The sequence below is a fragment of the Lonchura striata genome, chromosome 15 (assembly GCF_046129695.1).
Source record: "Lonchura striata isolate bLonStr1 chromosome 15, bLonStr1.mat, whole genome shotgun sequence".
Taxonomy (NCBI): domain Eukaryota; kingdom Metazoa; phylum Chordata; class Aves; order Passeriformes; family Estrildidae; genus Lonchura; species Lonchura striata.
This window is the reverse complement of record NC_134617.1, coordinates 15,246,983-15,262,533: the sequence shown is the minus strand read 5'-3', so window position 1 is coordinate 15,262,533 and position 15,551 is coordinate 15,246,983. Positions and strand designations below refer to the sequence as shown.

The 15,551-nt window shown below is 46.8% G+C and overlaps 1 protein-coding gene across 2 annotated transcripts in view; it reads left to right on the top strand.

Moving 5' to 3' along the window:
• The window catches only part of NRG2 (neuregulin 2), a 154,476-nt gene that overhangs the window by 130,877 nt on the left and 8,048 nt on the right, over positions 1–15,551 (top strand). For both annotated transcript variants that reach the window (XM_031506032.2, XM_021531870.3), the window contains 3 exons: positions 2,784–2,842; positions 10,912–10,935; positions 15,343–15,445. In XM_031506032.2, coding sequence (XP_031361892.1) covers positions 2,784–2,842; positions 10,912–10,935; positions 15,343–15,445 — 186 coding nt within the window. The remainder of the gene's footprint in view (positions 1–2,783; positions 2,843–10,911; positions 10,936–15,342; positions 15,446–15,551) is intronic.

Below are 15,551 nucleotides of genomic sequence, written 5' to 3'. Positions count from 1 at the left end.
CTTTTTGTTTTGCTTTTTCACTTCTTACCAATTCCTTTCTCTGTGCTTTTATTTCCTTCCACCAATATTCCCATAATTTTCAGTCTTTCATGCAGACTCAGCCACACTGGAGTTCCAGCCTTGGCTGACCTCTTGCAGGTGTGCACCTGAGGTAATTTTAGCTCCTTTCTGACAAAACACCCCTTTTGGGGTGGGTGGGACAATTGCTTCATTCAGCAGCACCCTTGAGGCCCTTTGGTGTTCTCACAACATCCAGGAAATGTCAGATCCCAAACAGATGGAAAGCACGTTGCAAGCTAAACTGGATTTCCTTGAAGACTCTGTGAAGAAATTCCTGACTCTGTTAGATATGATGAATGAACTTCAAAAAGGATTGGGAAGACACCTTCTCTTTTGGATTCCTTGCTAAAAGCCCAGCGCAATCTCCAAGGGGTTTCTCCAGTCCTGCTTCCCTGGGGCTGTCTTTGTGCCCCCAGTTCCTCCGATTTGTGCTTTCTGATTGACAGCAGGGCATTTTCTTCTCTTCCCAGCACCAGCTTCCTCTGCTTCATTGCAGGGAAGGTCAGCAGGTCTGATGGTCACCCCTTGGGCTGAGCTTTCCTTGGGAGCTGGCTTGGTATGGCTGGTACATCTCCCTTTCCTGTGCCCAAGATGAACATCCAAGAATGAGAAAAAAGCACCAATTTTTCAAAGATATATGCCTGACTAGGGAGTTCAGTTTTCGGTTTCAGAAGTGCCTTGGATACTGAGAAATTGCTGTGTGGCTGGAGAGCTCAGTGCAGCCTCACGCAGAGCCATGCCCTTAAGTTCTCCATGGGCAGTTTGGGATGCACAAATAGCCCAGCACTCCCACTTAGAGGTGTGAGCACAGGTCTCAAAAACCCAGATGCTGACCCACATTTGGTCATGGGCAGTGAGGGTGCAGCAGGTTTTTTTGCACAGCTCAGGCCTACCCTGCAGGGAAATCCAGCAAGAAAGCAAGTGCCAAAGCCAGGTCAGTGTATGTCCATGATGAAGTACAACTACTAAAAATCAAGGTTTTCTGCATGGAGCTGGAGCTGGAGCTGGAGCTGGAGCTGGAGCTGGATGTAGACCTGGACCATCCCCGACCAGATGCACAGGTTGGGAGCAGTTGCCTGACACTGTGCTGTGGCTGCTCCAACCTCCTGCTGTCCTTTGAAGTGGTCTGGCCAGGAGCTGAGCCATTGACATCAGATTTGGCCTCTGATTCATCTGTTTCTTATGAGGTGTCTTTCAGTCCCTTCTTTGTTGACCACTTGTGGATCAGTGTGGGACAGTGAGATCTTGTGGGTGGCATCTGAGAGTGAGGAAGCTCTGAAGTGTACCAGGTGCAGCTCCACTCACAACAAGTTGAAAAACAGATGTTAAAATGCTATAAAGATAAAACCCTCTTAAGCTCAGAGAGAAGAGAGGTCTGTTGAGAAGGGAGGGAATTGTGGGACAGGGAGGTGAGAGCTGGGACTTGAAGAAAACTAGAGATCCTGTGCAGGACTATCCAAGGAATACCCAGAAGAAAAGATCTGAAGTGAGGGAAGAAGACAAGACTTCTGCCTGGGGCAGAAGTGTTTGACCACTCCAGGCTGGGCTCCCATGGCTTCCCAGGCTCACCTGCAGTGGGTGACAATGCAGAGGGTGCAGGTGCTGCTCACCCTGGGTGGTTCTGCAGCTCCTGCTGCACCCCTGCCCATAGCCCTGTGCTCCCCAAACCTGGCTCAGCTGAGGAGTGCTCTGGGGAGCTACTCATGGGCTGGTGCCAGTGCCTGGTGGCTCTTGACTGCAGGGCACCTTCCCTGCCACCTGAGCATCCTGTGAATGTGTAGCTGGTGCCCATGAGCTGGCACACCTTGGCCCACCAGGTGACCCAGGCCAGGACAGAGCCTGAGACAGCCTTGCATTTGGACAGCATGTGAGCCCCCTTCAGCTCAGCTTTCTTCTCTGTCCTTTCCTCTCTGTTAACACAGAGACTCTGTACGTGCTTTCTCTCTAACCACCCCCAGAATACCCCGTGGGTACTTCTGGGGTCACAGTGGGGAGATGCTTTCCACACCCAACGCTCGCTGTCGCCTGAGCAGCTGCTCACTGCTTTTGGTGCCTCTTGCCAGTCTACAGAACAGCTCCACAGAGTCTCTGAAAGCATCATCCAGCCCATCTCAGTCTTCCTGCCAGCTGGTGCTTCTAGCAGGTGAGAAGGAAGGAGGCAGGCAGAGCAGGACAGAGCAGGACAGAGCAGGAGGGGTTTGGCTGCCTGCTTGAAGACCCTGGCCTAAACCAGAGCTGGAACACTGATGCTGCAGGTGCCTGGTTAAAGCAAAGAGTAAATACGCATGTAAAGCCTTTATTTTTTCCATTCATCACAATGCACTTTTTATTTCTGACCTTAGCCTCAAGAACTGTGCCAGACATGTTCTGTGATTTCTCCCCTTTTCCCCTCCAGATGTCCAAATGGATTCTTCGGACAGAGATGTTTGGAGAAACTGCCTTTGCGATTGTACATGCCAGATCCTAAGCAAAGTATGTTTGAAGACAAAAAATGCACCACACTACTTAAAACCTCCCGGGCACAGCGGTGGATGTAGAGTGCTCTAGTCAGGGACGGCTCTTGGTGTCAGCTTTGGGTAGGGCTTAGGGCTGCAGGTAAGGGTGAAGGCTGAAGGCAGACAGATAGGAGCTGTGGAAGGGATCAGAAGGGGCCTCAGTTCAGCCTGTTTGGGTGTCATTTTGCTATCTTGTTTCTCTCTTTCTGGTTTTCTCTCTTCCGGTAGGTGTCCGATCGAATTCACAGGAGACCGGTGTCAGCATTTCGCAATGGTCAGCTTCTCCAGTATGTCTCTTTCTACTTCTCTCTCTCCTTGTTGTTGTAGCTCTGTGTCATGTCCTTAAAGCAGGTTCTTCTGTTCTCCAAGAGCCCTCTTCCTGTCTTGTGCACTCCCAGCTCTGCTTGGTACTAAGAGGAGCTGTGACCGTGTCCAAGAGAACTGGGGCTTGTTATCTCCCCACTTGTTGGAATGGGCTCTGCTTTTATTTCTGATTGAACTGAATGCTGCTTCCTCTTTTCAGACAAAATGCAGAGGAGTTCACGTGGTGGGTGTGCTGTGTGAGATGAGCCTGTGCTGTGTGTAGAGCTGGGCCTGCCAGCATTGCTGTCCTGACATGGACTGTGCTCTGCAGGGCAGGATTTGGACATTTTCTGTGTGCCATGCAGCGCAGATTTGGGCATTTCCCCTGTGCTGTGCAGGGCAGATTTGGACATTTTCTGTGTGCCATGCAGAGCAGATTTGGGCATTTCCCCAGTGATGTTTGGGGCAGAATTTGGGCATTTCCCCTGTGCTGTGCAGGGCAGATTTGGACGTTTCCCCTGTGCCATGCAGAGCAGATTTGGGCATTTTCCCTGTGATGTTTGGGGCAGGATTTGGGCATCTTCCCACCACTCCTGCGAGAGGGGTGTGAGTCTCCTTGAGCCAAAGGAGGAAATCACAGCCAGGGTGTGACTGTAATGAAATCTCTTTACAGTCTGTGGCACAGAGGTCACTCTGGTGGCTGCCACTGCCTCTGGGCTTCCCAGCCTCACTGCCATGCAGGATAAACCTGCCAAGTGGCATCAGACGACGTCCCTCCTGAACACAGAGGTGCTCCTGTCTCTCCTAGGTGGTTGAACAGTCTTGCATATGGGATTGAGCTTAAGCACAGTGACTGATCCTTTAATGCTTTCATTGGGTATAAATACCCCAAAGTGCTTCCCAGTTTCTAGTTTCCAGTTCCTACAGGCCTCGCTTATAGACATAACCAGCTCATGATGGTCAAGGTGGGTGATTTTTCTGGGTCCCTATTCAGTCAGTGTCCCAGCATCAGTGGGATCCTGGTCTGGGTAAGGACTGATCTGGGAGGAGGTGCAGTTACAGTGCAGGAAACCTGTGACCTTCCCTGTGACCTTCCCTGTGACCCTTCTTTGACTGTCCCTGAAACCCATCCTGCTTCCACGCTGGCTGACTGGACCCACCACAAATGGTGGGTTTAAAGAGAAGCTTTTTAAAAAGAGCTAAAAAGAGGCTTTAATTAGTGGTAACCAGAGGAGAAATGCCTCTTCAGGATGGCTCCTTGATTGCCAGAACGCCTCTCCCACTGCTCTGTGAGGAATCCTGCCGTCCTCATCCTGCACTGGAATTGCAGGAGCCTCATTAGCACGTGCTAATAGCTGGCAAGTGCTGGAATTAGACTCCCTTGCATGGAGCATACAGACAAGATGCAAATGGACTTTGTGGGGCCCTTGGGACAGCTCAGTGTTTTTGCATTGCCTTTTGTTCCAAATTGGCTTCCGAAGTTGAAACCTCCATTGATTTATTCTCCCAGACTCCAATATCCAAGCAATCTTTTTAAAATGACAACCCAGAATGTTCTATTTTGATCTTTCACCTGATGCTAAAGGGTTTCCTTCCCTCTTGGAAGCCCTGGGTGTCAGGGCCCTGGCTGCAGCCAGCAGTGGGATGCTCACCCCATGGAGCTGATTTGTAACATGTTTTATGAGGTGGTGTCCAATGGGCTTAAACATTATTGGTGCCCTGCTACAAAACCAAAACAGGGGTGAAAATGAGTTTTATGTCAAAAAAACGCCTTTTGAGAGCATTAATGGCAGGAATAAACAGCATGCTTTTTTTTTTTTCCCAGCTTGCAGAATCCAGCTCTTTATGGGACTGAGATTTGTTTTAATTTTATTCACGTGTTAGAGCAACAATGTCAGCTTTAAAACTGACACATGTACATTTCCTTAACTCAAGTTTGCTTTAACCACAGCATAGTAAGGTAAAAACAGCTTAACAATCCAGGCTACCTGTCTGAACTTGGATAAAATTCATATAAGAAGATGATTCATGCATGTTTATAGCTGTTTTCACTTTCAGGTCACAGTTGGGTAATATAGATAGCAGCAGCTCTGAAGAAAAACTTGCACTGAACTTTCTGTTTTTTTGAGTAGGAAAAGCATTTCACTCAAGTGTGGACCCTGCAAATGCTTACCTTCTACTTTGATCAATAATTAGGGCACAGGAGGTGTTGCTGATTTTCCATAATTCACTCAATGCTTCATCCCATATGGGTTCTGACAGGTCAAAAGCTGAAACAGATTAAATGAGGTTCAGGCATTTCCACTGGAAATAAAATAGCTCTGTCCTGATTCATGTTTTGAGAACACTGCCAGCATTTGACAGATACTTAAATAAGGACACCTATATTGGTGTTGTTTTAAATGCATTTGGGGTATTTCAGGTTTTCAGGCCTAGATTGGATCCTCCTGATTCTTTAATATGAATATTAAATATGACAATGACTTTTATTAAGTATATCCCAGGGCTGAGTGAGAGTCTCTGCGGAGTGAGCTAAATTGAAAGTGCTGTTCTGGAAAGATATGGCAGATATTTTGCTGAATTTGGGCCACAAATGGAGATGGTGAAGCATCCCAGCATCATGCCAGATGTTGTGTGTCCTCCTTTTGGGAGCAGCTTCCTACCTCCCTGGTTTAAACCCTTATTCACATTTTGCTCAGGAAAAACTCCCCTGAACTCCAGGAGTTCAGGCTGTCTTTGTCTCTTTGACAGGTAGCTCTGGAGGTTTATTTTTCTCTGATTGCCCAAAACACCTGCTAGACTACATTAAGATGAAAATGAGGTGTATTTAGATAGGTTTTCGCTCATGAGATATTTCTTTATGTTGCTGTTCCAACCACATGAGCAAGTGTCTACTGCCAGCCCTTCTGGATATGTACACCATTGCTTGAAAATTAAGAGAAAATGTTAAAGATGGATTTTTTTTTTTTTCCCATGTCAGGTTCACACTGTTGCTATTTTCTACCAGATTGGTGCACAGAAACTCACTAGGAATTGTATTAGTGGGGTAGCTCAGAGAACCCCCAGTCTGTCCTGACTCTGTCCACACATAAGGCTGATGGATCAAGTTTAGGAGATAATTTTGTTTAGGCTTTAACTAACCTGTGAGAAGAAAACCTTATAGAGGGACATTAAAGCAACATTTAAATCAGTTGAAATTTAAACTGCAGGGAATTAATGGCAGTGAACAGAGGGGACACTGATTGCCTACACTTGCTGTATGAAACTGAGGAATGTCCTGGCAGATGAGAACAGAGAGTTATTTCCATGGCTGATGAGTCATTAAATCCTCTTGCTACAACGTTTTTCACATCAAGGTCCCCCTGACTCTGTGTCTCCATAGACAAACTGGTGGGAGCAGCTGTCAGGTGCTCCTGTGGCACAGGTACCTGCAGAGCCACAGGCCACAGGGTCTCTGTCCCTGCTTTGCTGAGAATGGATCACCTCAGACTCTTGCTCCACAGCCAGAATGAACCCACAGCAATGGCATCCATGGAGCATTCAGCTTCTGCAGCCAGATTTTCCTCTCTGCTGGTGCACCTAGCTGAAGAGTGCAGCCATATCCAAAAGGGTCAGGAATTCTCTTGGAGAGCTTTGCTGGGTGCTGGAGGCTCACCCAGTGTAGAGCTGCCTCCTGGGTCCAGCTCCACGGGCACAGCTGTGGCTTGCAGCTCTCCACAGGAGACAGAACCATGTCCAAAATCATCCTTCCTCCTAAGAAACACTTTTTTCAAAGTTGTGCTGGCACCTGTGTGTCACAGCTGCCCATTCTACATCAGATCAAGATCTACCTCTGTCTTCTCTCTTCTACAAGCAACTTTTCAGGTCTTCGTTAAATCCTCCTGGAGGTTTACTAATAACTTGCCAGGCTTTGGGCTGGCTGGTTGTAAAGGTTTTGTAAAACATGTTGGCAGCTTTATCAGTCCTGGTGCAGCTGAGATCCTGAAAGTTAAACGTGGTCAGCAGGAACATTTACGTTTCCTAAGTCTGCACATTTGGATTCTTTCCACTTGTGATCTATGGAACAATTTAGAAAATTGGGATAAAGTTTTATATTTATTCTTCCCTCCTGCCTGTGTAAACTGAAACTTCATCTCAACTTTGCTGTTTATTCATCTCTACAAATAATCATCACCAATCTGGAGGACAAATGTCATACCATTCATCTTGGTTAGTGAAACATTTTCATTTTCTACTTTGTGATCCAATTAAAATTGCAGGCTGTAGCCTGCCTGTAAACACCCTGAAACAGAGCTGACATTCATATGCAATGTCATCTAGCATATTCTCTATTTTTACCCCGTATTTAACTCCTGGCTTCTTTGCAAATTGAATTCTAATTCTCAGCTGAAGCCTTCCCATTGGTCTGCTTGGAAACACAGAGTAGGATTTTCAGGCATCACTTGGGAGAGCAGCTTTGTCTTCAGCCTGGTCCCACAGCAGCACCTGAGCTGGCTCCAGTGCTGCTGGGCAAGCCACTGTGGAGCAGTGTGGCCTTGCTGGGTGAGAGGCTTCTTGTTGTTCTGGGGGATGGTCCCTGTCCCCCAGAACTCACCAGGCTGTGGCAGGGGTGTGTTGGCCACCACCCTGACAGGTAGGAGTGACCCTTCTGGTGGCCTCTGGAACCTGGCTCCTCGTGCTGAGGTGGAGTGTCCTCGTGAGCAGAGGGATGACTGTACCACTTCAAGCTCTTCTGGGAAGATCTAGATCTGAATTTTAGCTTCTCCGTTCAGCTCACTTACTCAGCAGTGGCTTCCTACCTGCTGTGACTGCAATACAAAAATGATAAATGAAAGATTATTTCTTTATTTTACCTGAATTTCTGCTTCCTCCTCCACCTCTCACTCATCTGACCCCAAACCAGTATTTAGCAGCATTTTAAATTCCACAGACATTCTGCAGCTTCCATTCAGTGACCACTGAATTACAGGGTGATGGCTGTGCTTTGGTGTGGCTGGGTAATTGCAGGGTGTCCGTGGTTTAGCATGGCAGGGTGATCCCTCTCCCCAGGACACAGCACAGGTTACCCTTGGGATCTCCTAAAGTTAACTGTGTGCTCATCCCCAGCAGATTTTGAATACTCTGTTGCTGTGTGTTTGGACTCTTGATGCCGACCAAATTCGTTTTATTGCTTCAGTACTGCAGAAGGTGAATGGCTCTGGAGTTTGTGGAATATTTGCAGACTTCCTGTTCCTGGAGATCCCACGTGTCACCCTGCTCTTAACACAGGCACAGTGTCCTCTGTCCCCATCGTGACGCCCTGTCTCTCATTGCTCCCTGTGTGCCCTGGGAAAAGCCAGAAATAGAGTCCTGCAAGTGCTACTCTCGTCGACACAATTGATTAGCCACAAAATTATCGTCAATTTATTATCTTGCTAGTCCTCAGATGTCAATTCTCCACTTAGTTTCCTGCCTTGGAGCATGCTCTGTGTCCCAGAGAGCGTATTTTGTGGGGATAATGTGCAGTAACTAAACATCTTATTGACGTTCTTGGGCAATCTGAAGACCAAGTGAGCACAGGCACAGTTTTCACAGCTGTTTGCTAAGGCTTTTATCCTTTTTAATCATCCTATAAATCTACAGTGCAGTGAGAGTCATCTTGCTTGAGGTGTTACTCCTACAGGAGTACTTTACATTAAATGTTTTTGTCTGCTCATCTTTTAAAATAACTACAATACATCATAGTCACAGAGTCACTGCAGATGAAGTAAATGCACGACTTTGTCTTTTGTCTGATGCTGAGAAAAAGCATTTTCAGAAAGATTCAGGAGGCACATTCGGAATGAGATTTTCCAAAAAAACCCTCACGTCCCCAGTTCAGGGAGTTTGGGGAGTGCCACAGCAGTTCAGGGTGCTCAGCTTGCCCTGACCAGGGAGGATGTGTGCAGTGCAGGAGGATGATGATGATGAAGGTTATGAGGAAAATGCTGTGCTCGTTTCCTCAGCCTGCAGCTGCCATCTCAGGGCTGTCTCACTCCAGTTTATTTGTGTGGTAGCCCCTGGATAAATTGCTTCCAGTGGACCTTGTCCTGTTGAAGCTGGAGGGGACAACAAGAAATATGGAGAGATTTAGAGGGCTTGGAGTGACAGAACAAGTTGGAATGGCTTCAAACTGACAGAGAGCAGGTTTAGATTGGACATTAGCAAGGAATTCTTCCCTGTGATGGTAATGAGACACTGGCCCAGGTTTCCCAGCCAGCTGGCTGTCTCTGCTCCCTGAGCCTGGGGAGCCAGAAGAAACAGCAGCTCTGACATGAGAGGGGCAGTGGGAAGGCTCAAGCTCCTCAGGTCCTGCCCACCACCTCTGTTCTCACAGGAGTTTCTGAGTTTGCAAAAAAATCATGGAAATATTTTTAATTGCATCCATTTGTAGCTGCAGATGTTGCAGAAAATCCTGGAACAGGGAGGAATGTGTGTATGCAGGTGGACCAACAGCTTAGATGGATGCATGAAACGAGGTATCTCTACATGCATTTGTCAGTGTCAGGGAAAACAGGTGTGTACAATGGTGGGAAGACTTAGGAATAAGTCAGGGCTGGATGTGATAACCAGGTGGTTTAGGATGAATATATTCTGTCCAGTTCTCTGCTGCCCACCACATTATGTCCATGTCACTGCCATGAAATGTACAGAAGTGTACAAAATTACTCTGAAATGCTCTGTAGAGTTTGCCATTCCTTTTAAACAAATGTGAGATGTGAAGCAGAGAGCAGCCAGGCTTTGTGGCCTTTAAATTATACAAAACTTTAAGGAATCCCAACTTCCCCCTACAAAAGCCCCCCCAAACATCAGCACTGGTTTGAAGAGAAGAACCTGCTTTAGAACACGTGTTTATATGTTCCGTAACAATTAGTGCTAATTCCTCCCCCCGCCTAAATTTTGAACAGCACTGCAAAAGAAAGCCAGTATTTCTGTGCAGCAAAAAGCAGTTCCTATGGAAAATATAGTAAATAAATCTGGATATCTCCAAGCTGCAAATAATCTTGTGTGTATGGTGATTGGGAGCAGCAGAGCTCACTTTTGTGTACGGTGGTAAGTATGGAGAACTTTCATGTTTATGTAAGAAAAGCTGTCTTTAGGTGATGTCTGTACCAGGAAAATGACTAAAATTCAGGATACCTGTTTTGCACTGTTGATTCATTGTATAGACTCTTGTGCTTAACACTGTCTCTGCAAGATGAACTGCACTCTTACTTGTGCTGAATATGAATCTGAAAGCACATACTCTGATTTGGACTTTTTGCAGCTCACTAAAACAATGCAGAGCCTCGGCAGGAGCACAGTTTGGAAGGCCACAGGCTTGAGGGGAGCTTTCTGTGCCATTTGCACTTCGAGATGCATTGCCTTGCCCGGGCACCTCATCCCTCGCAGCATCCGTGGTTGGCAGGGCAGGGCTGGCAGGGCAGGGGCTTGGAGGGCTGGCGCTGCCAGGGCTGCTGTGCCCCTGGGCTGGGGGAGGCTGTGGGCAGCAGCACGGGGCTGGCGAGCCCCAGGCCCCCGCAGGAGCCCTCCCAGCCCTGTGCCCAGCACTCCTCCCTGGAGCACAGCCCCAGGCTCAGCGGGGCGTGGGAGAGCAGCCAGGGCAGATTTGCCCTGTGGAAAGGGAATGAATGGTTTTTACCAGGCTCATGCAGTCTCTATGTGTTTTGACCTGTCAGGAGTTGTTTCAGAACAAGTGTACCTTTCCTATTTTTTTTTTTCCCCCTGCCTAAACAGTGAATTCCATATCAGGTACTAACAAACATGGCTCATCTCGAAAGAATTCATAATTAACTGAAAGAATTCATAATTAACTTCCACTGCAATTTGTTTGGGTCTTTCTTTGCATAACATGTGAGTTGTGGTGGGGGTTTGAAATGCTCTGAAGTGTACAGTGTCTCTGTGTGAGTGCTGCTGAGCCTACCAAAAGCTAACCTGCTGTAACTGCAGTGTGTGTGTTTGTATTTTAGAGTTCTCTGACAGACCTGTTTTTCTTTTTCTCTTTCTCTTCCTTGTCTTCTTTCTGCATTGGCAGAGCATCTTGGATTTGAATTAAAGGGTATGGAACAACCATTCATTTATTAATCAGAAGCCATTAAGAGCTTCCAACATTATATTTATGGCTTTAATGGGATGATTAAAAAATCAGCTGTTCTGTTCTCTTCCCTGGCACCAAGATGGATGTTTGGATTGGAAAAAAAACCCAAAAACCATCAAACAAAACAACAACCAAAACCAAAACAAAGCAAATCACAAATTTTAAATGCAAACCTATGAAAATGCAGGTGTATTTTTAGCAGCACTTTTTTCTTTGTTCCAAGCAGCAGCGTGGTGTGTGTGGCATGACTGGGATGTTACAATTGCCACTCATCTCCATTCAACATGCTTTTGTGTATTTAACTGAAAACCTGGGGTCTTGTGTCCATCCAAAAGGTTGCCAGCAGGCACTGCTTGGGAACAGGCAGACATTCCAGGAACTGGAAGACAAGTTCTAGAAATATCAGAACTGTTGCAGAAATTGCCATCCCAGACACACTAACCTCCACCAGATCCTGCAAAGAGTCAGGATGAGCTTTGCCATTCCCCCTCCCAGACTTTAGCAGCTTTGTTTTTCTCCTTGAGGAGGATGAAATTGTGCCAAGAAAAATGGCATGAGACAAGTTAGTCTAGAAAATTATCCCAGGGAAGCCAGTAGTTGCCCATGAGAGTGGAGGGTGTAATGTTGAGCACCCCAGTGGCAAGCTTGGGAAAACACTGCAATAAGTTAAATGCTTTTAAAAATATCCCCTTTGGGCATTTACCTGCTCCTGCCCAGTTCCTCATAATCATATTATTTTCTTTCCATTCTCCTCAGTCTGGTTTTAGATATATATCAAGTTATCCCTTGAATAAGCAGCTGGGAAATCAAATCCATGAGGCAGGTTTTCCCTGGAGTGTGCAAGCCAGGAGCAGGGAGGGCTGGTCAGGAGGGAGCAGAGGGGTTGGACAGCCTGGGATAGTGGAAGGTGCCCCTGCCTATGGCAAGGGGTTGGAACAAGATGAGCTTTAAGGTTCCTTCCAACCCAAACCATTCAAGGATTCTGTCATGATTCCATGATTGATCACTTAACCTAAAAGCATTGGCCTGGCAGTGTCACCCAGAGCAGACCTTCACATGAAGATGCTTCAATTCCCTTTGCTAGAGGTGTGAGGACCTTTAGGATTCACCAGTCTTCCACTTGTGCATCCTAAATTGCCTTCTGAGGTTCTTGAGGTGGAGGGACATTCCCTAACTGAGGCTGAAGAAATCTCCTCTAGTTTTTGCAGGCGTGATCCCCCAGAGCAGAAAATGTGTGAATTTTGTAGTCAGGGTGCTTCAGAGAAAGTGGTGCTGCTAATGCTAATACACTTGGACAAACCTTAAAATCGAGGATTTTTGACATCCCTTTTTTGTTGACCTTTTGTCCTGTTCCTCATCCATCCTCAATGTCATCACAGAAGCACACACATCCTGTTCCCAGTCTGCAGCCGTCTCTCCTCTGTCATTCGTCTGTCACTGTCATGCCTTGCTGTGCACCATGGCTGGCCTGTGGCTCTGTTGGCATTGTGTGGCACCACACGGTTTGTTCTTGGTGTTTGCTGCTGTAAAAGTGACCGTGCTGCTGATGAAGATGTGTTTGTAGAGCACAGAGACACAAATGGACCTGCTCTGGGATCTTACCTGCTCAAGTACAAAGTTGCAGCGTGCACGCTCTCATTTCCTTGCTGGTGGTGTTGAGATGGTTTTGCCCCAAGTGATTAGTGGAAATGGTCCTTCAGTATGTCTTGTCTCAGGGTTTCTGATTAAAACTGTGGGATTTTCTTTCAATTTTGCCTTCGTGCTATTTGAAAAGTGCCTAAAAATTGGAGGATTAGGTTCTGCAAATAAGCTATTCAAAAAATTAAAAACATACAAAGCTTTGCTCAGCCTCATCTGAGGTGTTGCTTGGGCCACTCCCTCCTTCTGTTGAAGAGGGAAAAAATTCTCAGTAGCAGTGTCTCTGGTCACACAAAGTGAAGATACTGTTATTGAGCATCAGATTTAATGAGATGTTGGGAGCCAAGCTTGATCACTATCAGCAGATCATTCACTATTTAGTTTGCAGCAGTGATGCACAGCCTCACACGTCATTGCTTTGTCTAGCAGAGCTGTCAGCTCGAGACAGAGAGGCCAAATCTGCATTTCTGATGAACTGAAACATTCCCCTGCAATTCAGGTGAAGGTTCAGGACAGTCAGACATGCCAGAGTCAGGGTCCCATACTGGCATGACCACCAGAAAAAAGGTTGGGGTTTGAGCCCTGGCCAAAGAATTTTGTTCTGTTATAGATAAAAAACCCCAGCCAAATAACAAACCCTCAGACAATAATAACTCAAACAAACAACAACAACAAAAAAAAAAGCAAACAAAACCCTCCCCCATAGTTTTAATGTCTTTGCTCTTTCTTCCTCCTCCATGATTCAAATTGAATTATTTCTGCTTAGGGAAAAAAGTCTTTGTAGCAAAAAGCATTGCTATTGAAGGATTTTTGCTGAAAACTTACCTTCCTCACAGCCTTTTTTTTTTTTTTTTTTCTGTGTTAAAGCAGTGTTTGCTGAGCAGTAGCAAAATTCTTTCCCAGTGCCATCCACATAACCAGGATATGATCCCAGCTAGTTTTCCTAATTTGTATGAAATCTCTGAAACTCCTGTCTGAAAGAGACCTGTACAGCTGTAATCCAGGTCCCAAAGATGTGCAAGAGCAAGAAAACGTGTCTGCCATGGTTGCTGACGCCTGGAATAAGGCATCTGTACCAAAGAAACATGTCATTGAAGGAGGAGTTTCACCCCATAGCAGGTTCTTCCCCACTCCAGCTCCACCTGGCTCCTTGTAGGGAAAAAAAAACCTGCAAGAAGGCTTTGTTTTATATTTTGCATCTTCATGCCAGGATTGTCTTTCTTGCCAGTCCTTGTTTACCAGACCTTTCTCCATTCCCATTTTGAGAGTTAGAAGGAGATAACCATTTTTCCTAGCACTGATTTTTTTTCTCCAAAAATGCTTTTTTCAACCTAGAATGGCAAGCTGAAATTGTTCTAAGTATCCAGTTGACTGGAATGTTTCATTGCTTCCCATTCACTTATTTTTTTTGCTAAAATCTAGTGCCAGGGGTTTCTGGGACCAGACCTGTTTCTCTTCTGGTTTTGTATTTGAGTGTTTGGTGGCACAGGGGGTATCACACAGTCTGTTCAAGGTATTTTGAGTGGTGTGGGGAAGCACACTGAGCACATCAGCCATGGCATGAATTTTATTGCTAATCTAGATGGAGAAAAAATCATTCAATGAGCATTAAACAAGGCACTATTAAAGAAGGCCCAAACCCCAAAAACTTTAACACATAGTGTGAGGGCATGAGGACTTTGCTCATAGCTGCTGAGCTGAAACCCTCATGGCAGCTCTGCACTGAATCCTTCTCTCAGTCATCCAGCTGGAGAACCCAAAGTGCCTCTGCTGCTCTTGGCAGAGGTTGCTGGATGTCACATCTGGTGTAGCCATGGAGGAAGAGGTGTCCTTGCCATGGCGTTGCTGCCTAGGTGCAGTGCAAACGAGATCCAAACATTTCCTGGGAGCTTTGGTGGATGAGAATGAATCACCTCACTTCCAGCCTGGTCTGGGTTTTGGTGCAAGTGACTGGCTCTTCTGGTTTGAAAGGTAGCCCGTGATACTTGGTGGTATTTGAGAGAGGCAGCAGCAAGCTGCTTACATGTTGTGTGTGCCTCTGAGCTACCTGATGCAATGGTATGAATTGCCTCCTAGGGTTTCATTTAAAATCCATAACTGGTTCCTGTATTTTAATCACTCCACTCCCTTTTCTTTGCCTGACACACTGTCACTTTTCCATCCTCATGCTGCTTTTTGACTGTTCCAGGATGTCCCTTTCAGTGCCTACATGCTTTGGAGCCTGTTGTGGTCCTCCCACACCACCCTGCCCCAGGGCATGTGGTTGCTGGAGGCAGAGGCATCCTGAGGCGGGCAGAGCAGAGCCTGGGGTCAGGGATCACAGGGCAGTGTGCTCCGGGAGTAGGGCATGCCCCAGGGCTCCTGTGCTACCTGATCAGGGCACCAGAAAGGGGGGATCTGCTGGAAGGGAGAGGAGAGTCGTGGGGCTTGGTGAGATTAGTCACTGTGGGAAAGGAAGGGAAGGTGAGAAGTGTGAGTGAAGAAGGGGTGAGCTACCCAGTGAGAGAGGGCAAAGGCACAGGGAGACAAAAAGAGTCTTTTGAGGGGTGAGGAATGTTGGGCCAGCTGGGCTCAGGTCTGGGGCAGCCATTAGGCAGGCAGTGGATTGGTAGGAGGTCTGCCTGAGCCCTGTCCTCTGTCTCACCCCCATGCAGAGCTGGTTCCTGTGCAGCCAGAGCAGCCCAGGTGCTGGAGCCCATTGGTAACTGGTTCCTTTCTCTCCATTTGCAGAAGCAGAGGAGCTCTACCAGAAGAGGGTTTTAACCATCACGGGAATCTGTGTTGCCTTGCTTGTGGTGGGCATCGTCTGTGTGGTAGCTTACTGTAAAACCAAGTGAGTATGGGGGGCTCACAGGCAAGAACTGGCTACAGGTTAGTGAGTGGCAGTGTTCATGTTCCACACATCCATGCTTTTCACCCAAATGCTAATTTTAGGAGAT